Source organism: Nycticebus coucang, chromosome 2, assembly GCF_027406575.1.
Source record: "Nycticebus coucang isolate mNycCou1 chromosome 2, mNycCou1.pri, whole genome shotgun sequence".
Classification (NCBI taxonomy): Eukaryota; Metazoa; Chordata; class Mammalia; order Primates; family Lorisidae; genus Nycticebus; species Nycticebus coucang.
This window is the reverse complement of record NC_069781.1, coordinates 43,668,802-43,695,718: the sequence shown is the minus strand read 5'-3', so window position 1 is coordinate 43,695,718 and position 26,917 is coordinate 43,668,802. Positions and strand designations below refer to the sequence as shown.

Genomic DNA, 26,917 nt, shown 5'->3' with positions numbered 1-26,917 from the left:
CACATGAAAGCTATAACCCAGTTACAACCTAAGAATAGGGGGAAAGGGGAGAGGGACGAGAGGGGAGATGGGCAGAGGGAGGGTGATTGGTGGGAGCACACCTAAGGTGCATCTTACAAGGGTACATGTGAAACTTAGCAAATGTAGAATATAAATGTCTTAACACAATAACTAAGAAAATGCCAGGAAGGCTATGTTAACCAGCGTGATGAAAATATGTCAAATGGTATATATAACCAGTGTATGGTGCCCCATGATTGCATTAATGTACACAGCTATGATTTAATAATTAAAAAAATAAAAGTAAAAAAATCCTACCTGAGTTTCTAGTCTCCTGGCCTCCCCTTCAAATGTTGGATTTGCCATCCTTCGCAACTGTGTGAGCCAACTCTTAAAATAGACCCAGACAGAACGACACACACACACACACATGCGTCTTCTATTGGTCCTATGCCTCCAAAGAGACTAGTACGTGATCTTTGAATTGACTGTTGTTTATAGGAAGTTGCAGCTTTCATATTTTATATAGCTCTGCAGTTGGTTGCTATAGACAGCAATCTATTTGATGACAGCAAAACAGGAGAATCTACTAAATGGATAAAATGTCAAGTGGGACTCCCAGGTGATGAGAAGAGAAAGAGGTGGAAGAAGGAGTGTAGTAAATTCTGAAGTAGTCATGGATTATGGTAGAGAGTATCTGGGGCAAATTCTCTATGATCTGTGGACAGAGTTTAGGAGCCTTAAGTTAACTGGCTTCTTGGGGAACCAGGGAGAAAAGGCTCAGTACCAAAAAATGCTGAAAGATATTGATAAATATTGGTAAAATTCAGTATCTATTTTTAAAAGATATTATCGTTTGAAAAAATAATTCATGCCCAAAATTTTACAAACCCCAAGTAGTCCAAAAAGGTCAGAGTGAAAAATCTCTCTCTTCTACTCCTAGTGTCCTACCTCCCAATTACTTACTCTACTGTTACTAGTTTGTCATAAATACTTCCAGACATGAATATAACTAGTACATTGACTAAATGGACCTGTCATTAAAGCAACTTTTTATTCTTTAAACCTGACTGTTAGTGATCTAGGTTCACATCACAAAGAATACATATCGATAGTACATATCTCCTGATGTTGTGTACTGAGGACGGCAGATAAGACAAACCCAAGTGGAGGCACATTGTACAAAACAGCTGGCTGGTACCCTTCAAAAGTGTCAAGGCCATAAAAACAAGAAGAGAATAAGGAACAGTCATGGGTTGGAGGAGACTAAGGAAACATAATTAAATGCCATATGGGATCCTAGATTGGGTGCTAAAACAACAAAAAAAGATAATAGGGAAAATGATAGAATATTAGTATAAATAAATTCTGTATTTCAGTTAACAGTCTTATACAAGGTTATTTTCTTGTTTTATACAAGGTTATTTTCTTGTTTTTCTTTTTAATTGTTCTACAGTTATATAAGATGTTAACATTAAGATAAAGTGTGTTAAGGGTATATGGAAATTCTCTATTTTTGTAACTCTTCTGTAAGTTTAAAATTATCTCAAAATAAAATATTTTTTCAATGTAGTTACCCAAATCGGACATAAAGGTCAAGGTCATTTAAGAAATTACTCTTCTGGCTGTGGATTGTGGCTTATGCCTGTAATCCTATCACTCTGGGAGGCTGAGGTAGAAGGATTGCTTAAACTCAGGAGTTCCAGACCAGCCTGAACAAGAGTGAGACCCCATCACTACAAAAATATAAAGCTTACTGGGGCTTGGAAGTGCATACCTGTAGTCCCAGCTACTCAGGAGACTGAAGCAGGAGTATTGTTTGAGCCCAGGAGTTTAAGGTTGCAGTGAATTATGATGACACTGCTGCACTCTAGCCAAGGTGACAAGAGGAGGACTCTGCCTCAACAACCAAAAAAAAAAAAAGGAAGGAAGGAACAGAGGGAGTGAGGGAGGAAGGAAAGAAAATTACTCTTCTGGTTGGTTAGTGGGAACAAATATACAGTTAGATAGAGTAAATATTTGATAGCAGATTAGTGTGATTATAGTTAGCAACAATGTACTACATATTTCAAAGTAGCTAGAAGAGAAGATTTGAAATATTAGCAACACATAGAAATGATAAATACTCAAGTATCAATTCAGAGTAGTTGGTAGATGGATAACCCAACTCTGAGCTGATCATTTTATATTTTATGCATGTAACAAATACTCACATATGTCCCAAAAATATGTAAAATAATTTGAACAAGTAAGAAAAATAGTCCAATTCTTGTACTTCTATTTGGAAATTTTAAACAATCTTGCTTTATAATGATGACTGAAGTAACATAAGTTAATGGAGTGATGTGATTTTCTGAAATCCTGTAAAAAATGTGGAAATTCATTGTAACAATTACAAATTTGTGAAAATCACCTGAAAAAGCTATAAATATCTGAGCAAAACAAAAAGAAATTCTACTCCTGAGTAATATAGGAAGAATATTTCCTATAGTTAATATATTCACTTTTTTCAATTATTTTGATATTATATATTGAATAGACAGAAAGAATAGCTTGAAAGTGTCAATATTCTTCATTCCATCTCCTTTCGTTTCCTTAAACTCAATCCTGAATCATATGTTTTTTGTTTCCTTACTTTTCTTTATAGGTTTACCTTGAAAACCCTAATGATGTAGTTTTGCATGATCTTTAACTTTATGTAAATCAAATAATACTATGTTTATTCTTCTGCAATTTGTTTTTTTCCTAAATATGGTACTCTTAGATGTATCAGTGTTGATGTGTGTAATTGTAATTCCTCTATTTTCACTGATATCGAGCTTTCTATTATATGAACATGTCCTTCTAAGTTATTTGACTGGTTTCCAGTTCGTTGTTACATGCAGCACTACTTCACAAGTCCTTGTATATGACATATTGTAATAGTTTTTTTGGGATATGTACCCCAAAATTAAATGGATGGGTTATAGAGTAAATGCTTCATCACCTTGTTAGATACGGCCAAATTGTTTTCCAAAGTGGTTATCTGATTTTTAATAGCACCAACAATATATGTGTTCCAGAGTTTTATTTTTTTCTCTACCACAATATTATCAGACTTTAAATTTGTTAACCAGTATGGTAAGTGTATATATTAAAAATTTTAAACATTGCTATTTATTTGACTACTTTGTACCAAACACTGTTACCTGCAATTTCATATATCATATATTACTTATTTTAATTCTCTCACAACTATTCTATCTCAGCCACATAAGCGAGGCTAATATTGTACCCAATGTACTTTTTTTTTTTTTTTTGAGATATGGTCTTGCTCTATTGACTGAGCTACAGAGCAGTGACATCATTATAGCTCACAGCAATCTCAAACTCCTGGGCCCAAGCAATACTCCTGCCTCAGCCTTCTGAGTAGCTGGGACTACAGGTGTGCACCACTACACCTGGCTAAGTTATCTATTTTTGTAGAGATGGGGTCTTACTTTTGCTTAGGCTGGTCTTGAACTCCAAGCCTCATGTGTTCCTCCCACCTTAGCCTCACAAAGTGCTAAGAATACAGGCTTAGCACTGTATTCATTTTTTTTTGCAATCTTTGGCCAGGGCTGGGTTTGAACCCGCCACCTCCGGTATATGGGGGCCGGCGCCCTACTCCTTTGAGCCACAGGCACCGCCCTGCACTGTATTCATTTTTAGTACATAATTAACACTGAAACCTCTCTCCAACAAGTTTATTTCTTAATGTGTCTTTCTCCTGTATCTATCCTGTATCTATCTAATTTATTTACTTCTTTTAAAAAAATCATTCTCAGAAGAAATTTGAAGTGGGAAGTGGTAAATAACTCACCCCAAGTTCCACTGTCCCTAATGAGTAGCAAACTTTAAAATAAAAACCAATTTTCTACCTCACAATTCATTTTTTTCTTCATCCCTTCCCTTTCTCTTCCCACCCCATTTCTTCCTCCTTTCCTTCACATTCTTCCACTCCTGCTCTGAGTTTAACAGATTAAATATACTTTCTAGTTGGTTGCCATGTAATGGGATGTATGCGTAGAGTGCCCCACAAGATTGAGTGAGCACCTGGTTCCTTGCCTTATAACCATTTCACATTTCAATCTGTGCTCTTTATGGGGATTTGGCCAGACTACTCTCTCAAAGCTGCTGGTGGCCCTGCAAAGGTTGGAGAGCATCCAGAACTTCAGGCCATCTCATCTTTGGCTCTCCTTTTTCAGCAGCAGTAGGAACCCCAAACATATTGTGGGGATATACGCAACTGGGAGAGATCTGGATGCCTAGAGAATGGGGATATGGGAACTGCTAACACTGGTTAGAGAACACAGAGTCTGTTGATAAAAGAAACAAAATTGAGGTGCACAAGTGAATTTTGTTTGGCCTACACAGCATTTAATACTATTCTTCTCTTCCTCCTCATACTCCTCTTCCTCCTGCCTCTCCCCCTCCTCCTGCCACTCCTCCTCCTGTTCCTCCAGCTCCTCCTCCTCCTCCTGCTGCTCCTTCTGCTCCTCCTGCTGCTGCTGCTGCTCCTCCTCCTCCTCCTCCTCCATTTTTTAAAAAATCTGGATAATTTTATAGAAAGCATTTACTTACCAGTGTGTCACAATAGTCAGCACATCATTTCCCTAGTTTTACATCTAACTACTATTGACTCCTGGCTCCTAAAGTTATTTGATGGCATAAATAGATTACTGAAATATGACTCTTATCCACAATGACGTCCCTTGAGACTCATTGAAAGTAGAACTGGAAGATATATTCTCATTCCAAAGCGATCACAGTTTGCCCAGATTTTTTTCTTTTTGGCAGTTGTTTATTTTATGTCTGGGAACACACTTTTATTTAGACTTTGTACTGCTCTCAAGATTATAAATTTTTTTCCCTGTGTTGGGATGTTTGGAGTGATTAAGATGAAAATACCTATAAAATTGTCAGTTTGGGCTCACACATGCTTTATGACTAAGGGGACCTGAAAGAAATGGATTAAAATAAACACACTTTATTGGCCTTTTCTGAGTTGGGTTAAGAATGGAGAGAAAAAAGGGAAGGAAAAAAGGAGTTTTTGTATAGGAAACTCATAGGGTTTGATAAAGTACCATTTTCAAAAAGTTAAAAGACGTGACTTTCATATGAATATAAAATGATCAGATATCAAAGATTTATTTAGTTCATTAATGAGAACCAATAAGATATTGACATTAAGACCAGTTCAAATGACAATTTAGGAGCTAAGTATGTACAGGGAATTTAATAAGGAAATGTTAAAATATGATTTCTGAATTATATACAAAACAAATTAGTGCCCTGAAGTGCAGTGATTTACTGGACTTTTGGGCATTAATTAGTTTTGTATATAATACAGAAATTACAATAATTTTGGAGTTAACTTTTCCACAAGACATGAAATATTTTTATCACTGCTGGATAAAAATCTACACGTTAACTTGTGCCCACACAATTAAACAATATTTTATTACATAGAAAACTAATCACAGGTATAAACCCAAAACTGCACTATAATTTCTTTCTGCTATTTCTAAGTTTCAGATGATTTTTCTGACAATTTGTAATCATCAACTTAGATGCCATTGCCAGAAAGTGAAATCTGTTTCCCAAACTTTGAAAATATAATTTTATGGTAAGTATAAATGAAGTGAATTCTAAAATGTAGCACATATGTCTTACTGGTAGATCATTTTGTATTTCAGAGATCAAGTTCCAAGTTTCTTAAGCACATGTTTGAATGACATAGCATCACCATAAGAAAAACAAATTTTTTTTATGTTGCCTACTTTTACTTTTTTTATTATTAAATCATAGCTGTGTACATTAATGCAATTGTGGGGTAAATGTGCTGGTTTTATATACAATTTGAAATGTTTTCATCTAACTGGTTAACATAGCCTTCACAGTATTTTACAAGGTACATGTGAAATTTACTAAATGTAGAATATAAATGTCTTAACACAATAACAATTTTTTTTTTGAGACAGAGTCTCATTCTGACATCCTGGATAGAGTGCTGTGGTGTCATCGTTGCTCACAACTTCAAACTCTTGGGCTCAAGCCATCCTCCTGCCTCAGCCTCCCGAGTAGCTGGGACTGCAGGCACCTGCCACTACGGCTGGCTAGTTTTTCCTATTTTTCATAAAGAAAGGGTCTTACTCTTGCTCAGGCTGGTCTCAAACTCCTGAGTTCAAGCAATCCACCCTCCTCAGCCTCCCAAAATACTAGGATTACAGGCATGAGCCATCACGCTGGGCCTACCATATGAAATTCTTATTCTGAATCTTTTTATTTCCTTTAGAGAAATTCCATGGAATTATAGTTAGTACTACTCTGCAATGTCTCTATTTGAAAGAGAAAATAAGGATAAACAAAGTAAAGGTAGGTAAACTCAAGAAAAGTTATCTAAATCTGTATGTCCTTACTGCCTCTGAAGTTGGGTGTAAGTGTATGTGCACACGTACATACACATATACATATGACAGATAGACTGGCATCCTACCGAATTGCCTACCAAACAACTGACTGGGAAAGTAAATATATTCTACAGAAGTAAATACTTTTATTTAAAAGTAGTACAAGCTCTACTTTTATCATTCAAGAATTCTAATTTGAGTAGTTACAATCACTTTTATCCATTTTCAGTATTTGGAAGTTCATCAGTTAAGCTTGAGTTATTTCCCTCTCCCATCATTCACAACTGCCTCTTGCTAGAAAGAGGTGGTCAATGAGAAAAGAAATTACTAGGAAAAAAAAAGAAATTGTTGAGGCGGATGAGATACTCATTTGCAGCCTTTTTGTGGAAAGAACAAATGGATCTGGCTGTGTTGTTAGGAAGGATTTCTACACCGCTCCTATGCTTTCCTTTGGCAAATCAGGGAGCTGGAGTAATCACATCCAAGCCATCTTTTATAATGTAACTACTGTAATGTAACTACTACTGCCTACATATGAAACAAAATTTTTTCTACTAACAAATTTTGGAAAAGAACGCCAGAATATGTAGTAGGGTCCAACTTTCCTATTTTTGAGGAATGAAAAGATGCAGAGAATGAAATTAGTTTACTGATAAAGGATATAGTGTATCTTCTTTATTTGCTGTCATTGGGCAATTGTCTGCTTCCTTCCTGGAGGGAGCCTGTTCCAAGGACATAGGCCCTCCTTCCAAAAGGAAGAAGTCAGGAAGCTGCCATCCAAGGGAGATCCTGGGAGAACTCTTCTACCCTCAGGAGAACTAAAGGAGAGAGGGCTGAAGAAAATCAACCAGTTCTTTGTGTATCTTTTTATAAACAGAAAATATGAAGATCAGAATACTTTAGGGAGTAGTAAATTCCAGGAAAATAAAATATGTGGTAATCATGACTATTTAATTCATTCATTCATTGACAAATATCTATTGATTACCAAGGTAAGTGCCAACCACTTATGAGTTGTAGCAATACAACGGCAACAAAACTAGGCAGAATTCCTGCTCTTGGGGAGATTGTGGTTTATTGAGGGACAACCTTGAACTAATTAATAACACATTAAATAATAGCACAGATAAAATATCAATTAAATCTACATAAGGGCTATAAAGTAAAGATCGCTTAGTGGGTATAGTATTCAGGAGCATGGATTCTGGAATCCTAACTGTCTGGGTTTGAATCCTGACTCCACCATATACTATGTTATCTTGGGCAAATCTCTTAATTTCTCTGTGCTTTTTCATCTATGAAACAGGGACAGTAATAGTACTACCACATAAGGTTTCTGTCATGATTAAATTAGGTAATATTTATAAGGCACTTAGGAAGTAGCTGTCAAATGATAAATACTTGGTAAATGTGTAAAAAATAATCTATAAGAGCTTGATGCTTTCATTCAGGAAGACAATCAAGAATTTCAGTGTTTATAAATATGGGTTATTTCAAAAGCCAAAAATTTTACCAAGGAATAAAGATTGAAAACTTGTTTTCCTGGAATAAAGTTTCAGGTAAGCTAGAACTACCTACCACATGTAGAATTCCTGGTCCCCATTTTGAGCAGTGAGCAATTAATACTGGTCCACCCAAGATTTTGGCCTGTTGGCCTGAGTTGAAAAAATAATAGCGGTAAACCTAATAATGTAGGTAGCACCATTTTCAATATTCAGAATCTTCAAGCCTATTCTTGGCAAATTTAGAGTACAAAGAGTAAATACTATATATAACCTTATTGGAAGGAAGTATGGAGAACCACCAAAGAACTCAAACTAGACTTCCCATTTGATCCTGTAATCCCACTGCTGGGCATCTACCCAGAAGGTAAAAAATTATTTTACCATAAGGACACTTGCACTAGACTATTTGTTGCAGCTCAATTGCCAAAATGTGGAAACAGCCTAAATGCCCACCAACCCAGGAATGGATTAACCAAATGTGGTATATGTATACCATGGAATACTATTTAGCCATTAAAAAAGATAGAGAGTTTACATCCTTTGTATTAACCTGGATGGAAGTGGAACACACTATACTTAGTAAAGCATCACAAGAATGGAGAACCATGAATCCAATGTACTCAATTTTAATAAGAGGACAATTAATGACCTAGTACATGGTGGGGGGTGAGGGAAGGAGAGAGCAGAGAAAGAAGGAGGGAGAGGGTGGGGAAAGGAAGAGAGGGGGAAGGAGGGAGGGGATGGGAAAAAGGAAGAGCAGAGAGGGAAGGAGGGAGGGGGTTGGGGGTCTCGGTTTGTGACACACCTTCTGGGGCAAGACACAATTATAAGAGATTTTACCTAACATGCAATCAGTGTAACATTGTTTCTTGTACCCTCAATGAATCCCCAACAATAAAAAAATAATAATAAATTTTAAAAAGAAGTAATACTGACTAGTTCCAACCTCTGTTATCTACCCTCTCCTTTCTATTTTCTATTTTCTTCTTAGTTCAGGCTTTCATCATTTTAAGTATTGACTATTGGAACAGTCTTATAAGTGGTTTTTATGTCTGTAGTCTGGTCCTCTATAAATTTATCATTACATTAATTAGCCTTTGTTATTAATTTTTTGGAAATTCTGAAAGTTTTATCACATTTTTCCCTGCTCAAACTTTCTGGAATTCCCTGTCAGCTGATAGATAAAATTTAGGATTATCATCTAACTGTGATGGCTCATGCCTATAACCCTAGTTCTCTGGGAGGCAAAGGGAGGAGGATCACTTGAAGTCAGGAGTTAAGACACAAGTCTATACTAAAGCAAGTCTGCATCTCTACTAAAAATGGAAAAATTAACCGGGCCTAGTGATATGTGCCTATAAAGGCTGAGGTAGGAGGATTGCTTGAGCCCAGGAGTTGGAAGTTTCTCTGAGCTAGGATGAAGCTATAGCACTCCAGCCCAGGCAACAGAGCAACACTCTATCTCAAAAAAGAAAAAAAAAACATTTTTTTTAATGAATCAATTTTTCTTGTTATTTTAGTTATTTTCTCTAGAATACACACTTAGGTATAGATGATGTTCTGTTTTAAAATAAAACATATATTTACAATATAAATTATAACAATATATCTCACATGATTTCACTAAATGAACATTGACTAAATTTACTTTTAATAAGAGTACGTTAAATAACTTGCCTGTACTTCAGCTGTAGTACTCTTTCTTTTTTTTATTGTTGGGGATTCATTGAGGGTACAATAAGCCAGGTTACACTGATTGCAATTGTTAGGTAAAGTCCCTCTTGCAATCATGTCTTGCCCCCATAAAGTGTGACACACACCAAGGTCCAACCCCCCTCCCGCCTTCCCTCTTTCTGTTCCCCACCCATAACCATAATTGTCATTAATTGTCCTCATATCAAAATTGAGTACATAGGATTCATGCTTCTCCATTCTTGTGATGCTTTACTAAGAATAATGTCTTCCACGTCCATCCAGGTTAATACGAAGGATGTAAAGTCTCCATTTTTTTTAATGGCTGAATAGTATTCCATGGTATACATATACCACAGCTTGTTAATCCATTCCTGGGTTGGTGGGCATTTAGGCTGTTTCCACATTTTGGCGATTGTAAATTGAGCTGCAATAAACAGTCTAGTACAAGTGTCTTTATGATAAAAGGATTTTTTTCCTTCTGGGTAGATGCCCAGTAATGGGATTGCAGGATCAAATGGGAGGTCTAGCTTGAGTGCTTTGAGGTTTCTCCATACTTCCTTCCAGAAAGGTTGTACTAGTTTGCAGTCCCACCAACAGTGTAAAAGTGTTCCCTTCTCTCCACATCCACGCCAGCATCTGCAGTTTTGAGATTTTGTGATGTGGGCCATTCTCACTGGGGTTAGATGATATCTCAGGGTTGTTTTGATTTGCATTTCTCTAATACATAGAGATGATGAACATTTTTTCATGTGTTTGTTAGCCATTCGTCTGTCGTCTTTAGAGAAAGTTCTATTCATGTCTCTTGCCCATTGATATATGGGATTGTTGGCTTTTTTCATGTGGATTAATTTGAGTTCTCTATAGATCCTAGTTATCAAGCTTTTGTCTGATTGAAAATATGCAAATATCCTTTCCCATTGTGTAGGTTGTCTCTTTGCTTTGGTTGTTGTCTCCTTAGCTGTACAGAAGCTTTTCAGTTTAATGAAGTCCCATTTGTTTATTTTTGTTGTTGTTGCAATTGCCATGGCAGTCTTCTTCATGAAGTCTTCCCCCAGGCCAATATCTTCCAGTGTTTTTCCTATGCTTTCTTGGAGGATTTTTATTGTTTCATGCCTTAAATTTAAGTCCTTTATCCATCTTGAATCAATTTTTGTGAGTGGGGAAAGGTGTGGGTCCAGTTTCAGTCTTTTACATGTAGACATCCAGTTCTCCCAACACCATTTATTGAATAGGGAGTCTTTCCCCCAAGGTAAGTTCTTGTTTGGTTTATCAAAGATTAGGTGGTTGTAAAATGTTAGTTTCATTTCTTGGTTTTCAATTCGATTCCAAGTGTCTATGTCTCTGTTTTTGTGCCAGTACCATGCTGTCTTGAGCACTATGGCTTTGTAGTACAGACTAAAATCTGGTATGCTGATGCCCCCAGCTTTATTTTTGTTACAGAGAACTGCCTTAGCTGTACGGGGTTTTTTCTGGTTCCATACAAAATGCAGAATCATTTTTTCCAAATCTTGAAAGTACGATGCAGGTACTTTGATAGGAATGGCATTGAATAGGTAGATAGCTTTGGGAAGTATAGACATTTTAACAATGTTGATTCTTCCCATCCATGAGCATGGTATGTTCTTCCATTTGTTAATATCCTCTGCTATTTCCTTTCTGAGTATTTCATAGTTTTCTTTATAGAGGTCCTTCACCTCCTTCGTTAGGTATATTACTAGGTATTTCATTTTCTTTGAAACTATGGTGAAGGGAGTTGTGTCCTTAATTAGCTTCTCATCTTGACTGTTATTGGTGTATACAAAGGCTACTGACTTGTGGACATTGATTTTATATCCTGAAACATTACTGTATTTTTTGATGACTTCTAGGAGTCTTGTGGTTGAGTCTTTGGGGTTCTCTAAGTATAAGATCATGTCGTCAGCAAAGAGGGAGAGTTTGACCTCCTCTGCTCCCATTTGGATTCCCTTTATTTCCTTCTATTGCCTAATTGTATTGGCTAGAACTTCCAGCACTATGTTGAATAGTAAAGGTGACAGAGGACAACCTTGTCTGGTTCCAGTTCTAAGAGGAAAAGCTTTCAGTTTTACTCCATTCAGTAAAATATTGGCTGTGGGTTTGTCATAGATAGCTTCAATCAGTTTTAGAAATGTGCCACCTATGCCTATACTCTTCAGAGTTCTAATTAGAAAAGGATGCTGGATTTTATCAAATGCTTTTTCTGCATCTATTGAGAGGATCATGTGATCTTTATTTTTGCCTCTGGTAATATGGTGGATAACGTTTATAGACTTGCGTATGTTAAACCAGCCTTGCATCCCTGGGATGAAGCCTACTTGATCATGATGAATGACTTTTTTGATGATAAGCTGTAATCTACTGGCTAGGATTTTGTTGAGAATTTTTGTGTCTATGTTCATGAGTGAGATTGGTCTGAAATTCTCCTTTTTGTTTGGGTCTTTTCCTGGTTTTGGTATCAGGGTGATGTTTGCTTCATAGAATGTGTTGGGGAAGATTCCTTCTTCCTCAGTTTTTTGGAATATTTTCTGCAGTACAGGAATAAGCTCTTCCTTGAAGGTTTGATAGAATTCTGGAGTGAAGCCATCTGGACCAGGGCATTTTTTAGTTGGAAGCTTTTTTATTGTTTCTTTGATCTCAGTGCTTGAAATTGGTCTGTTCAGGAGCTCTATTTCTTCCTGGCTAAGTCTAGGGAGAGGGTGTGATTCCAAATATTGATCCATTTCCTTCACATTGTCAAATTTCTGGGCATAGAGTTTCTGGTAGTATTCAGAGATAATCTCTTGTATCTCTGTGGGATCAGTTGTTATTTCCCCTTTATCGTTTCTGATTGAGGTTATTAGAGATTTTACTTTTCTATTTCTAGTTAGTCTGGCTAATGGTTTATCTATTTTATTTATTTTTTCAAAAAACCAACTCCTCGTTTCATTAATTTTCTGAATGATTCTTTTATTTTCAATTTCATTGATCTCTGATTTGATTTTGGATATTTCTTTTCTTCTACTGAGTTTAGGCTTAGATTGTTCTTCTTTTTCCAATTCCATAAGATCTCTTGTGAGATTGTTGATGTGCTCTCTTTCTGTTTTTCGAATGTAGGCATCTAAAGCGATGAATTTTCCTCTCAAAACTGCTTTTGCAGTATCCCACAGGTTTTGGTAGCTTGTGTCTTCATTGTTGTTATGCTCAAGGAAGTTAATGATTTCCTGTTTTATTTCTTCCTTCACCCATCTGTTATTCAACAGAAGATTGTTTAATTTCCATGCCTTTGGGTGGGCTTGAGCATTTTTGTTAGAGTTGAGTTCCACCTTTAGTGCCTTATGGTCTGAAAAGATACAAGGTAAAATTTCAATTCTTTTGATTCTGTTGATATTTGTTTTGTGTCCCAGGATATGATCAATTTTGGAGAATGTTCCATGGGGTGATGAGAAGAATGTATATTCTTTATCTTTGGGGTGGAGTGTTCTATATGCATCTATCAAGCATAATTGTTCTAGGGTCTCATTTAAATCTCTTATGTCTTTGTTTAATTTCTGTTTAGAGGATCTGTCCAGCTCTGTAAGAGGTGTGTTAAAGTCCCCTGTTATGATGGTATTATCAGATATCATATTGCTCAGACTGAGTAAGGTGTGCTTCAAGAATCTGGGAGCATTTAAATTGGGTGCATAAATATTTAGAATGGAAATGTCTTCTTGTTGTAGTTTTCCCTTGACCAATATAAAGTGACCATCTTTGTCTTTTTTGACTTTAGTTGCTTTAAATCCACATGTATCTGAAAATAAGATTGCAACTCCTCTTTTCTTCTGAATTCCGTTTGCCTGAAAAATTGTCTTCCAACCCTTGACTCGGAGCTTTAATTTGTCTTTTGAGGCCAGGTGTGTTTCTTGCAGACAGCAAATGGATGGCTTGTGTTTTTTAATCCAGTCAGCCAATCTATGTCTCTTCAGTGGGGAATTCAAGCCATTAACATTTATTGAGATAATTGATAAGTGTGGTAGTATTCTATTCGTCTTATTTGGTGAGAGTCCATTGCTTAGTTTTATCTTTTGTATCAGTGTGGAGGTTAGGTTTTGTCCTTTGATTTCTGAGTTCTTACTTTGCTGCTGATCCATTGTGGTGGTCAGTGTGCAGAACAGGTTGAAGTATTTCCTGTAGAGCTGGTCTTGTTGTGGCGAATTTCCTCAATGTTTGTATATCCGTAAATGATTTGATTTCTCCGTCAATTTTGAGGCTTAGCTTAGCAGGGTACAGAATTCTGGGCTGAAAATTGTTCTGTTTAAGTAGATTAAAGGTAGATGACCATTGTCTTCTTGCTTGGAAAGTTTCATTAGAGAAGTCTGCGGTAACTCTGATGGATTTGCCCCTGTAGGTCAACTGGCGCTTACTCCTGGCAGCTTGCAGAATCTTTTCTTTTGTCTTGACTTTGGACAGATTCATCGCAATGTGTCTTGGAGAAGCTCGGTTAGAGTTGAGGCGACCTGGGGTCCGATATCCCTCTGAAAGCAGTGTGTCAGAATCTTTGGTGATGTTTGGGAAATTTTCTTTTATAATATTCTCTAGTAAGGCTTCCATTCCTCTGGGGCATTCTTCTTCCCCTTCTGGAATTCCTATAACTCGTATGTTGGAACACTTCATAAAGTCCCATAATTCTGACAGTGAACGTTCTGCTTTCTCTCTCTTCTTTTCTGCCTCTTTTACTGTCTGAGTTATCTCAAGAACTTTGTCTTCTACCTCTGAAATTCTTTCTTCTGCATGGTCTAACCTGTTGCTGATACTTTCCATTGTATCTTTAAGTTCCCTAATTGACTGTTTCAGTTCCTTCAGGTCTGCTATATCCTTTTTATATTCTTCATATCGTTCATCTCTTATTTGATTCTGTTTTTGGATTTCCTTTTGGTTATTTTCCACTTTATTAGCAATTTCCTTCATTGTTTCCATCATTTCTTTCATTGTTTTCAACATGTGTATTCTAAATTCCCTTTCTGTCATTCCTAACATTTCTATACTGGTGGAATCATCTGCAGTAGCTACCTCATGGTCCCTTGGTGGGGTTGTTCTAGACTGGTTCTTCATGTTGCCTGGAGTTTTCTGCTGATTCTTCCTCATGAGTGATTTCTTTTATCTGTTTCCTTGCCCTAATTTTCCTTTCACTTCCTCTTGCTCTTTAAGTTCTTGTGCCTGTGGACTAAGGGTTACAGGACCAGAAGGGTGAGAAGGTTGAAGAGCAAAAAAAAGGGGGATGAAAGAAAGGAGGACCGAGTGATAAGAAAAAAAGAAAGATAGAGAAAGGAGAGGGGGTGGGTATAAGGAATATTGACAAAAAGAAGAGAGGCACAGAAAGAGGGAGACAGGGCAATATAGGTGTACAGTAGGGTACTTTGACACAACCTTAAAAAACCCCACCTTCTGGGGGTGCCCAGTTGCGTGGTTCCCTTGAGGTCAGCAGCTCTTTGCTAACCTGATCAGACACAGTACCCCACCTCCACCAATTAGAGAGGAAAGACAAAAATGCTATAAATCAAACCAAAAGAAGCAAACAGAAAACTTTACGGGGATAAAATTGGGTGAAAAACCAAATTATATCGGTAGAAACACTAGCAAAAATGAAGTTGAAGTTATTAAAAAAGGCAGCAATGGGAAATTATAATTAAACTAGGAAAATTGAGAAAGAAAAAGGGAATCTGTGGGGAAAAGATTGAAATTGAAAAAACAAAGGAACATCAGCAACGTCAAAATAAACAAACAAAAAAAACAACCAAACCAAAAAAAAAAAGAAAAAAAAAATACACAACCAAAAACAAAGTAGTTTGTATATGTTATTGAATATTGTCTGGGCAACACGTGGTCTTCTGGGGTATGAGATGTTAGTCACAGTTCTGATACGACTGGAGGCTGCTGATTTCTCAAACCCCAGCAGGTAGACACCCTAAATCTCTCTTCGGCCTACTTAAAAGGCACTTTGAACTTGTAAACTTGCTGAGCAGAAGCTTTCCCAGCTTTCTCGCTGGAATCGCTGCTGAAGTGGCTATCCACTTACTCAGTGTGCCAAAACCGGTCTCACTCTGCCCCTGAGGGTTAGGGCTGCAAGGCGGCTCAAACCCCACCCTTAGGCTACTTGGTTGCTGGGTTACCAGCTCCCACCCGTTTCTAGCTCTGCGACCCTGAGGGTGGAGCTTGCCGGGGCAGATCACTGACAATGGATCCGTGTGACCCACCGCCAAACACTATTAGCTCCGTCTGGCTCAGCGGCTCAGACTGGGGCCCTAGACAAGGGCCAAAGTTCTCCGCACTCCCGCTCAGGCCTTCCCCAAGGCAGTTTAACTCAGTGCCAAGTCCAAGGACATCAAAACAGTTCACAGGTAAGGCCTTTCTGGTTTGCAGTCTCGCTGCTACTGAACTTACAGTTGTGGGCAGGTTTAGACGGATTGAACACACGCGACCACTTGCCGGTTTTCCACTGTTTTAGTCCTCCTCTTGGGGTCCAGAAGTCTCTCGCTGACTCCCTGTATCTTCATAGGAGTGATGATAGGCAGTTCCCACCAGCCAGAGATGCCTGGAGTCTTATCTCCCCAGACTCACGGTGCCCAGATGCAAGGAAGCTGTTACTCGGCTGCCATCTTGCTCCGCCTCCAGATTTTCATATTTCTGAGAATAAAGTTTCTTGTAATATTCATTAAGGATTTTTTGCATTTCTGAGGAGTGTGTTGTTATTTCATCTTTGTCGTTTCTGATTGATGAGATTAGAGATTTTACCCTTTTTTTTTCTTGGTTAGGTTAGCCAAAGGTTTATCTATTTTATTGACCTTTTCAAAAAACCAACTTTTTGATTTATTGATCTGTTGTATAATTTTCTTGTTTTTAATTTCATTTAATTCTGCTCTAATTTTCATTATTTCTTTTCTTCTACTGGGTTTGGGGTTGGAATGTGCTTCCTTTTCTAGTTGCTTGAGATATCCCATTAAGTTGTTAACTTCCTCTCTTTCCATTCTCTTGAGGAAGGCTTGCAGTGCTATAAATTTCCCTCTTAGGACTGCCTTTGTGTTATTCCAGAGGTTCTGATAATTCGGGTTTTCATTGTCGTTTTGTTCCAAAAATTTGGCAATTTCCTTTTTTTTTTTATTTTTTTAGAGAAAATCAAACCATTTTCCAAATTTATTTACCAAAATAATCAAGGGCAAAATTTGAAACTTAAGTACGGGTCAAAATCTTATGTATCTCTAAACAATTTATTCTTTGCAAGTACAGAATACCTTTTTTTTTTTTTTGAGACAGAGCCTCAAGCTGTTGCCCTGGGTAGAGTGCCATGGCATCATAGCTCACAGCAACCTCAAACTCCTGGGCTCAAGCGATTCTCTTGCCTCAGTCTCCCAAGTAGCTGGGACTATAGGTGCCCGCCACAACGCCCAGCCATTTTTTGGTTGTAGCTATCGTTGTTTGGCAGGCCCGGGCTGGATTTGAACCTGCCAGCTTTGGTATATGTGGCTGGCGCCTTAGCCGCTTGAGCTATAGGCGCCAAGCCCTTTTTCTTTTTTTGGCTGGGGCTGGGTTTGAACCCACCACCTCCTGTATACAGGGCCGGTGCCCTACTCCTTTGAGCCAGAATACCTTTTTAATCACTTTGAAAGAAGTATAAAAAATAAGTACAGAGGATTGACCAATCCTCATTATTTGCAGATTCCAAACCTCAGAATCTGCCTCCTCACTGAAATTTATTTGTGGCCCCAAATCAACATTTGTGTTTTCATGGTCATTAGCAAATGCAAAAATTAGGAAAAATTTGAGTCATCCAACATGCATTTTCCCAAGATCAAACAAGATGGCACTCTGCCTTCTTATTTCAGCTCTCATGCTATATATCAATGTTCTTTTGTGGCCTATATGCTGCCGCATTTTTCACATTTTTTGTGCTATGGGGGAGGGTTATTTTGCTGTTTAAAATGCCCCCCCAAACATAGTGCTGAAGTACTTTCAAGTGTTCTTTTTTTTTTTTTGTAGAGATAGAGTTTCACTTTATGGCCCTAGGTAGAGTGCCATAGCATCACATAGCTCACAGCAACCTCCAACTCTTGGGTTTAAGCGATTCTCTTGCCTCAGCCTCCCAAGTAGCTGGGACTACAGGTGCCCGCCACAACACCCGGCTATTTTTTTGTTGCAGTTCGGCCGGGGCCGGGTTTGAACCCGCCACCCTCGGTATATGGGGCCAGCACCTTACCCACTGAGCCACAGGTGCCGCCCAACAGAAAGGGAATTTAGAATACACATATTGAAAACAATGAAAAAAATGATGGAAACAATGAAGGAAACTGCTAATAAAGTGGAAAATAACCAAAAGGAAATCCAAAAACAGAATCAAATAAGAGATGAACAATATGAAGAATATAAAAAGGATATAGCAGAGCTGAAGGAACTGAAACAGTCAATTAGGGAACTTAAAGATGCAATGGAAAGTATCAGCAACAGGTTAGACTATGCAGAAGAAAGAATTTCAGAGGTAGAAGACAAAGTTCTTGAGATAACTCAGACAGTAAAAGAGGCAGAAAAGAAGAGAGAGAAAGCAGAACGTTCACTGTCAGAATTATGGGACTTTATGAAGCGTTCCAACATACGAGTTATAGGAATCCCAGAAGGGGAAGAAGAATGCCCCAGAGGAATGGAAGCCATACTAGAGAATATTATAAAAGAAAATTTCCCAAACATCACCAAAGATTCTGACACACTGCTTTCAGAGGGATATCGGACCCCAGGTCGCCTCAACTCTAACCGAGCTTCTCCAAGACACATTGGGATGAACCTGTCCAAAGTCAAGACAAAAGAAAAGATTCTGCAAGCTGCCAGGAGTAAGCACCAGTTGACCAACAGGGGCAAATCCATCAGAGTGACCGCACACTTCTCTAATGAAACTTTCCAAGCAAGAAGACAATGCTCATCTACCTTTAATCTACTTAAACAGAACAATTTCCAGCCCAGAATTCTGTACCCTGCTAAGCTAAGCTTCAAAATTGACGGAGAAATCAAATCATTTACGGAGATACAAACATTGAGGAAATTTGCCACAACAAGATCAGCTCTACAGGAAATACTTCAACCTGTTCTGCACACTGACCACCACAATGGATCAGCAGGAAAGTAAGAACTCAGAAATTAAACGACAGAACCTAACCTCCACACTGATGCAAAAGATAAAACTATCAATGGACTCTCACCAAATAAGACGAATAGAATACTACCACACTTATCAATTATCTCAATAAATGTTACTGGCTTGAATTCCTCACTGAAGAGACATAGATTGGCTGACTGGATTAAAAAACACAAGCCATCCATTTTCTGTCTGCAAGAAACACACCTGGCTTCAAAAGACAAATTAAAACTCCAAGTCAAGGGTTGGAAGAAAATTTTTCAGGCAAATGGAATTCAGAAGAAAAGAGGAGTTGCAATCTTATTTTCAGATACATGTGGATTTAAAGCAACTAAAGTCAAAAAAGACAAAGATGGTCACTTTATATTAGTCAAGGGAAAAATACAAGAAGAAGACATTTCAATTCTAAATATTTATGCACCCAATTTAAATGCTCCAAGATTCTTGAAACAGACCTTACTCAGTCTGAGCAATATGATATCTGATAATACCATAATAATAGGGGACTTTAACACTCCTTTTTTTTTACTGAACTGGACAGATCCTCTAAACAGAAATTAAACAAGGATATAAGAGATTTAAATGAGACCCTAGAACAACTGTGCTTGATAGATGCATATAGAACACTCCACCCCAAAGATAAAGAATATACATTCTTCTCATCACCCCATGGAACATTCTCCAAAATTGATCATATCCTGGGACACAAAACAAATATCAACAGAATCAAAAGAATTGAAATTTTACCTTGTATCTTCTCAGACCATAAGGCACTAAAGGTGGAACTCAACTCTAACAAAAATGCTCGACCCCACCCAAAGGCATGGAAATTAAACAGTCTTCTCTTGAATAACAGATGGGTGCAGAAAGAAATAAAACAGGAAATCATTAACTTCCTTGAGCATAACAACAATGAAGACACAAGCTACCAAAACCTGTGGGATACTGCAAAAGCAGTTTTGAGAGGAAAATTCATCGCTTTAGATGCCTACATTCGAAAAACAGAAAGAGAATACTACCAGAAACTCTATGCCCAGAAATTTGACAATGTGAAGGAAATGGATAAATATTTCGAATCACACCCTCTCCCTAGACTCAGCCAGGAAGAAATAGAGCTCCTGAACAGACCAATTTCAAGCACTGAGATCAAAGAAACAATAAAAAATCTTCCAACCAAAAAGTGCCCGGGTCCTGATGGCTTCACTCCAGAATTCTATCAAACCTTCAAGGAAGAGCTTATTCCTGTACTGCAGAAATTATTCCAAAAAATTGAGGAAGAAGGAATCTTCCCCAACACATTCTATGAAGCAAACATCACCCTGATACCAAAACCAGGACAAGACCCAAACAAAAAGGAGAATTTCAGACCAATCTCACTCATGAATATAGATGCAAAAATTCTCGACAAAATCCTAGCCTATAGATTACAGCTTATCATCAAAGAAGTCATTCATCATGATCAAGTAGGCTTCATCCCAGGGATGCAAGGCTGGTTTAACATACGCAAGTCCATAAACGTTATCCACCATATTACCAGAGGCAAAAATAAAGATCACATGATCCTCTCAATAGATGCAGAAAAAGCATTTGATAAAATCCTGCATCCTTTTCTGATTAGAACACTGAAGAGTATAGGCATAGGTGGCACATTTCTGAAACTGATTGAAGCTATCTATGACAAACCCACAGCCAATATTTTACTGAATGGAGTAAAACTGAAAGCTTTTCCTCTTAGAACTGGAACCAGACAAGGCTGTCCTCTGTCACCTTTACTATTCAACGTAGTGCTGGAAGTTCTAGCCAATACAATTAGGCAAGACAGGGAAATAAAGGGAATCCAAATGGCAATTTCCTTCTTAATCTCATCTCTGACCCAGCTATCATTCAGCATAAGGTTATTTAACTTTCAGGTTTTTGTATGAGTATGCCGATTCCTGTTGTTACTGAGTTCAACTTTTATTCCATCGTGGTCCGAGAAGATGCAAGGAATAATTTCTATTCCTTTAAATTTACTGAGGTTAGACTTGTGACCTAAGATGTGATCGATATTGGAATATGTCCCGTGGGCTGATGAGAAGTACGTGTATTCAGTTATGTTGGATGAAATGTTCTATAGATGTCTGCTAAATCCAAATGTTGGATGGTTAGTTTTAAATCTAAAATTTCTTTGCTCAGCTTCTTATTGGAGGATCTATCCAACACTGCCATGGAGTGTTGAAATCTCTGACTATTATGGAGCCGGAGGAACTCAAGTTGCTCATGTCGTTAGAGTTTCTCTTATAAATTGAGGTACATTCTGGTTGAGTGCATAAATATTAATAATTGAAATCTCATCATATTGAGTATTACCCTTAACAAATATGAGGTGACCATTCTTATCCTTCCTTACTTTTGTTGGTTTAAAGCCTAGTTTATCTGCAAATAGAATCACAACACCTGCTTTTAGCAGAGAGATCTGCAGTCATTCTAATATTCTTCCCTTTGTAGATAATGGTTTTCTTACGTCTGGCTATGTTCAGAATTTTCTCCTTCATACTAACTTTAGCGAAGTTAATTATGGTGTGCCTGGGAGATATCTTATTCAGATTGAGTCATGCTGGGGTTCTGAAACTGTCTGCTATCTGAATTTTAGAATCTCTTGGCATGTCTGGAAAATTCTCTTTCGTAATTCCATGGAGAAGGGCCTCTGTGCCTTGCAAAGCCACTTCATCACTTTCAGGCATTCCAGTGAAGCTGATATTAACCTTCTTTGAATTATCCCAGAGCTCTCTGAGAGAATGATCCAATTTTGCTCTCCATTTCCCTTCCTCTTTGAGAGTTTGGGAGCATTCAAAAGCTTTGTCTTCAATGTCAGAAATCCTTTCTTCTGCTTGCTCCACTATGTTACTGAGGGATTCTACTGTATTTCTCAGTTCAGTGAGGACTGCCAATTCTTGCTTCAATGTGTCAAAATCTTTGGTGGTTTTGTCTTTAAATTCGTTGAATTCTTGAGACAACTTTTGAATTTCTCCTTGAATTTCTAATTCCAAATTTTCCTCCATTCTATTAATCTTGTTTGCAATCCAAATTCTGAATTTGATTTCTGACCTCTTGGCAATCTGTTTATGAATGGGATCTTCAGTTACATCTGCCATATCTTTCCTTAGGAGGTGTTGATCTACTCTGGTTATTCATGTTATCAGAGTTGTTCTGCTGGTTCTGTCCCATGATTATTTTACACCATTTGACTTTTCCCCTGGAGATTTGCCAAGGACCTGTACAGTGCTACTGCCTGAAAAACTGGGGACCTGCTTGGTGTGGTGGGGCTAAGTGGCTCTGTCTTGTTTTCAGCTGGTCTCTGTCCGACCCTAGTGAAACAGTTACTCTGGGTTGAAGTCTCAGCTGTGGAGAAATACCAGCAATTAAGTCACCCCGCCCCCTACAGGCAACAATTGGAAAAGGAAAATCAAACCTTCGTACAACCACACACCCAGGGCACCACTTGTATAGTCCTCGGGCAATTGGCTCAGTTCAAAAGGTCCAAATCAGTTGTCTCAGTCAGCACCTGTCTCAGGTGGAAGAGTTTAAAAGGTTTCTGGTAACTAGATCGCAGGGGTCTGCTGACAACTCAAATATGACTTGCTCCAGTGCTCCATGACATCAGGAGGATCCACCCAGAAAATAGATTAGTCTGGGAAGGTTGATGCCTCCTTCCTCACCTTGCACTTCTGTCACACCCAGTCACTGATAATCCCACAGGGCTGTGACCCAGTTGCCTCCAATGAGCAGATACTCCAGGGGTTGGCACCTGCCTGAATCACAAGGAAATCTATGTCTCCTCAGCCAGGCCGCTGCTCTCTGCCTCTATCTGGCAGTGGGAAGTGAGGCCTGACAACCTCAGGCGCTTGATGAAGGCTGGGGGTGTTCACTTAGTTCCAGCCCCGCCCCTGATTGATGTTACTGACAGAACAGAACAACTTTGTGGAATTTGTTTCTGTCTCTGCTAAATTCCTCTGCAGAAGAGAAGCTGTGTTGAGTTCACAGAACCTGCGCCTCAGGCCCTGTCTTTGCTGTTGCCTGGTAGTTTGTATTTGCAGCATGGTTAGCTGTCAGTTCTAGCCTCCTGCCCTCCTTTGTCTAGGCTGATGACAGGTGCATCTTAGGCTCAGTAAAACGGTCCTCTGGGTCAGCCCCACCCTGGGAGTCAGCTGGCACTGTGAGTGCATTTTCTAGTCCCCACACTCCACCCAGGCTGGTACCGCCTCAGGCAAACCCTTTACTCACAGGGCCTGAGTTTCCGTCCCAGATCTGTTCAGCTGGTGGTTGCCACCTGAGAAGATGCCCAGCCTCCTCTGGTTGCCCAGAGAGACAGGGGGTGTGACTCCAGAATATCCACTGGTGAGCCCTATTGTTGCCCAAAAGTGGCTGCTGCTCTGCACCTTGGGACACCGCCACTCTGGCATGGTTCCCCTCAGCCAACCGTCCTCTCCTCACTCCTGTGCCGCAGAATCAGCACTAACCAGCTGCAGTCCAGGCCCTGTCCACACCACTCGAGAAATCACCCAAGAATCTGGACTCCTGGGGGACAGGCCTCCAGACCTCAGAGTGAGAGTGGAGGGGAGTGCGGGAGCTCAGAATTCCAGGTAGAGAATATATACAGTTTTACACAGTTTTATGCCTGGCAGGAGAGCGGCATGGCACCCTAGTAGGGGAAGTAGGTCCAGTTTTTAGAGGGTCTCTCCCATGGAGTATAATGGGAGGACTTTTGAACTCTGCTCAGGTACTCTGAGCCATTCTCATGGGGGAGGGGACTCCCAAAAAAGAAAAATTTAAGATTAAAGTCTGACATTAAGACCTTGTTTCCTCCCTGCGTCAGATTTTTCCTGTCTGTTGTACTATCATGCAACTTGCCTAGTCTCAGTGCCAAACCAACTTATTTTCCTACCTAGAAACATGCCCCCTACATTGCTACCTAATCAACCTGTATTCATCTTTTAGGATTAGTACAAGAATGTCTCAGTGAAGCCTTCTTCAACAGTGCTCCCCCAGACCCCCACTTGAATTATCTTTCCTTCCTAAATTCCTATAGTGCTTCGTTTCTACAGTTTTTTTTAAAATAACAGTCTTACTGAGATATAATTAATGTACTACAAAATTATCCCTTTTAAAGCATGCAATTCACTGATTTTTAGCACATTAAAGAGTTATGAAACCATGACCAATACTTAATTTTAGAACATTTTATCACCCTGAAAAGAAATCATATACCATTATCAGTCACTCCAAATTCCTTCTCTCAGCCCCTGGCAACCACTAAATGACTTTCTGTTTGTATGGATTTGCCTGTTCTAGACTTGACATATAAATAGAATCATATCATATGTGGCCTTTTGTGACTGGCTTCTTTCACTTAATGTTCTCAAGGTCCATGCATATTGTAGCATGTATCAGTATTTCCTTTCTTTTAATAGCTGAATACTGTTCTAGTGATTGGCTATATCACAATTTGTTTATTCACTCATCAGTTGATGGATGTTTGGATTGTTTATACTTTTTGGTTGTTATGAATAATGCTACTATAAACATTTGTGTGTAAGTTTTTATGTCGACATGTGATTTCAATTCTCTTGGGTCTCTTCAATTCATTTAAAATCTTATTTATATCCTGTCTTGAACTATTGGTTTGCTGTTTTGCATACATGTTATACATAGATTCTACTAGATTCCCTATCTGGCACAGTACTTACAGAACTTCTTCTGTCCTGGAGAGTTTATAAGACTGTCCCATCTATTTTATTTTTTCTTTCCCTCTTTTCTACCATACATAGACTTCTGCAAATATCATCATCATCGTAATCACCACCACAAAACAACAATAAACACTATTAACAATTATTGACAGAGAGCTATTGTGTTAAATAACACTAGGTATTAAGGATTCAAATGGATGGGGCAAACCTGTTATGTATTGACATGGAAATATCCCTCAATACATAGTGTGAAAAGAAAAATCAACTTGCAGAGCAAAGCATATAGTAGGATCTCATTTTTTTTAAGCCTATCTACAGGTGTGTGTATATATGTATATATTTGTATGTAAATGCCCTGAAAAGGAAGGGGTCCAATCTATTAATAGTGGTTTCCTTAGGAAAAGAAAGAGGAGAGGAAGGCACAGGAAAGGAAACTTTACATTTTTCTATGTTTCTGTTTTTGAATATTTTATAGTACAAATATATTTATATATTACTTTGAATAATTTTAAAAATTAATAAAAGTGTAATCACAAAGTGAAAAATAACTGAGTTGGAGAAACTAAAAGGAAAGGACAGAAAACGTAAAAGAAAGAAAAATAACTAGTAGGAAGGAGGACATAGATACTTTGGCATGTAGAGCAGAAAGTTAATAGGAGCCTTAGTAATAGAATGCTCTACAACAAATGCTAATTTACATAAACCTGCAAATAGACAGGTTGTGCAACTCTGGGAACATAGTAAAAATTATTAAATTGCACATTTTAAATAGGTGGATTATATGGTATAGAAATTACATCTCAACAAAGTTGTTTAGAAAAAATATACATTTAAAGTTTCTAGAGCTAATTTCTAGAATTATCTTTGTTTATAAAAGTAAAGCAACAATAGAAGTAATTAATGTTTTGGAGCTTTGCCTGACCTGAACAACAGAAGCACATATCCAGAAAAAAATAAGGATTCTCAGTTAAATTTGCATTTCATTAAATAATGAATAACTTCTTAGTATGTTGTGCCCCAAGTGAATATTAGGCACATAACTCATTTTGCGTCTGTATTTTTTATGTGCAAAATTTGGCAACCCTAAACAGAATGTATTAAGTTTTACCTTTACCACGTGGATGAGAAGTCATTGGGCCCACATTCCAAATGAGGTCAGAATAGCAAAGCATGATGACTCCTAGCTTCCATCTGCCTAGATATTTCTGATGTTACTATAAGTAATGATTTATTAATTTACATTTAGTTAAGCACATTTAAGAAAGGCTATCTTAAGACAAGGTGCTAGAATTGACTTATGAGGGAGGGCTGGGTTACTGGGTTTGGTAATAAATTTGGTATAGGCCATTCTGTTTTCTGTGGAGACATAATCTAGAAAACACTAGAGGCATTGATGGTAGAGAAATCTTCACAAGTTACTAGTCCTGTTGCCTGCAGAAAGCTTGAGTGTGTGAGGATATTCATTTCTATTATATTGTTTGATTCTTTGAATAAAGAGATTAAAATCCCAGTTTTAGACAGATATCCTTAGCAAGAAACTATGGGAATCTGATCTAGCAAAGTCTTCACTAGCAGCCAGCATCCCGGGCTGATTTACAGAGGGACATCTTTCTCATTATTTCTCTCCTCTTTTTTTATAACAAGAGAGATGTCTGCAAGCCAACAATAGAGGACTCAGCAATAATTTTGGATATCCAGTGAGTATTATGCCTCTGGCTATTTCAGAAGCGGGGAGGTATTCTCTTATAATATTGTCCTTTTGGTGGGGGGGGACCAGTAAATTCATTGTAGAGATGATCTTACAACACAGATTCTACTTTCTACACTTCTCCACATTTCTGCCAAACTGGGTTATTATTACTCTTTTTCATCTTTGCAAGGCTTTTAGATGAAAAACATTTTGTTATCTATCTTTCCCTAATTCTGAGTGAGATTGAGAATCTTTTTATGTTAATTTTCATGTTAATTTACCTTTTGTATTCTTTTTCCTGGAAACTACCTAGTAATGATCTTTCTCATTTTCTATTGGCTTATTCATTTTTCACTTATTTATGTATTTATGACAAAGTAATTCATAAAAAGATTATATATTGCAAAGTAGGCCAGGTTCAGTGGCTCACACCTGTAATCCTAGCACTCTGGGAGGCTGAAGCAGATGGATCACCCGAGCTCAGAAGTTTGAGACTACCCTGAGCAAAGTGAGACCCCATATCTAGTAAACAAAACCCCCCAAAATAGCTGGGCATTGTGGCAGGTGCCTCAGCTACTCCAGAGGCTGAGGCAAGAGGATCTCTTGAGCCAAACACTTGAGAGTTTGAGGTTGCTATGAGCTATGACACCATGGCACTCTACCCAGGGTGACAGAGTGAAACTCTGCCTCAAAATAAGACAGAAAGAAAGGAGAAG

The 26,917-nt window shown here is 38.2% G+C and overlaps 1 protein-coding gene across 1 annotated transcript in view; it reads left to right on the top strand.

Annotated features, from left to right (window-relative positions):
* Positions 1–26,917, top strand: part of LOC128596405 (phospholipid-transporting ATPase FetA-like) — a 197,627-nt gene that overhangs the window by 55,535 nt on the left and 115,175 nt on the right. The window contains exon 3 of the mRNA XM_053606048.1: positions 26,156–26,208. Coding sequence (XP_053462023.1) covers positions 26,156–26,208 — 53 coding nt within the window. The remainder of the gene's footprint in view (positions 1–26,155; positions 26,209–26,917) is intronic.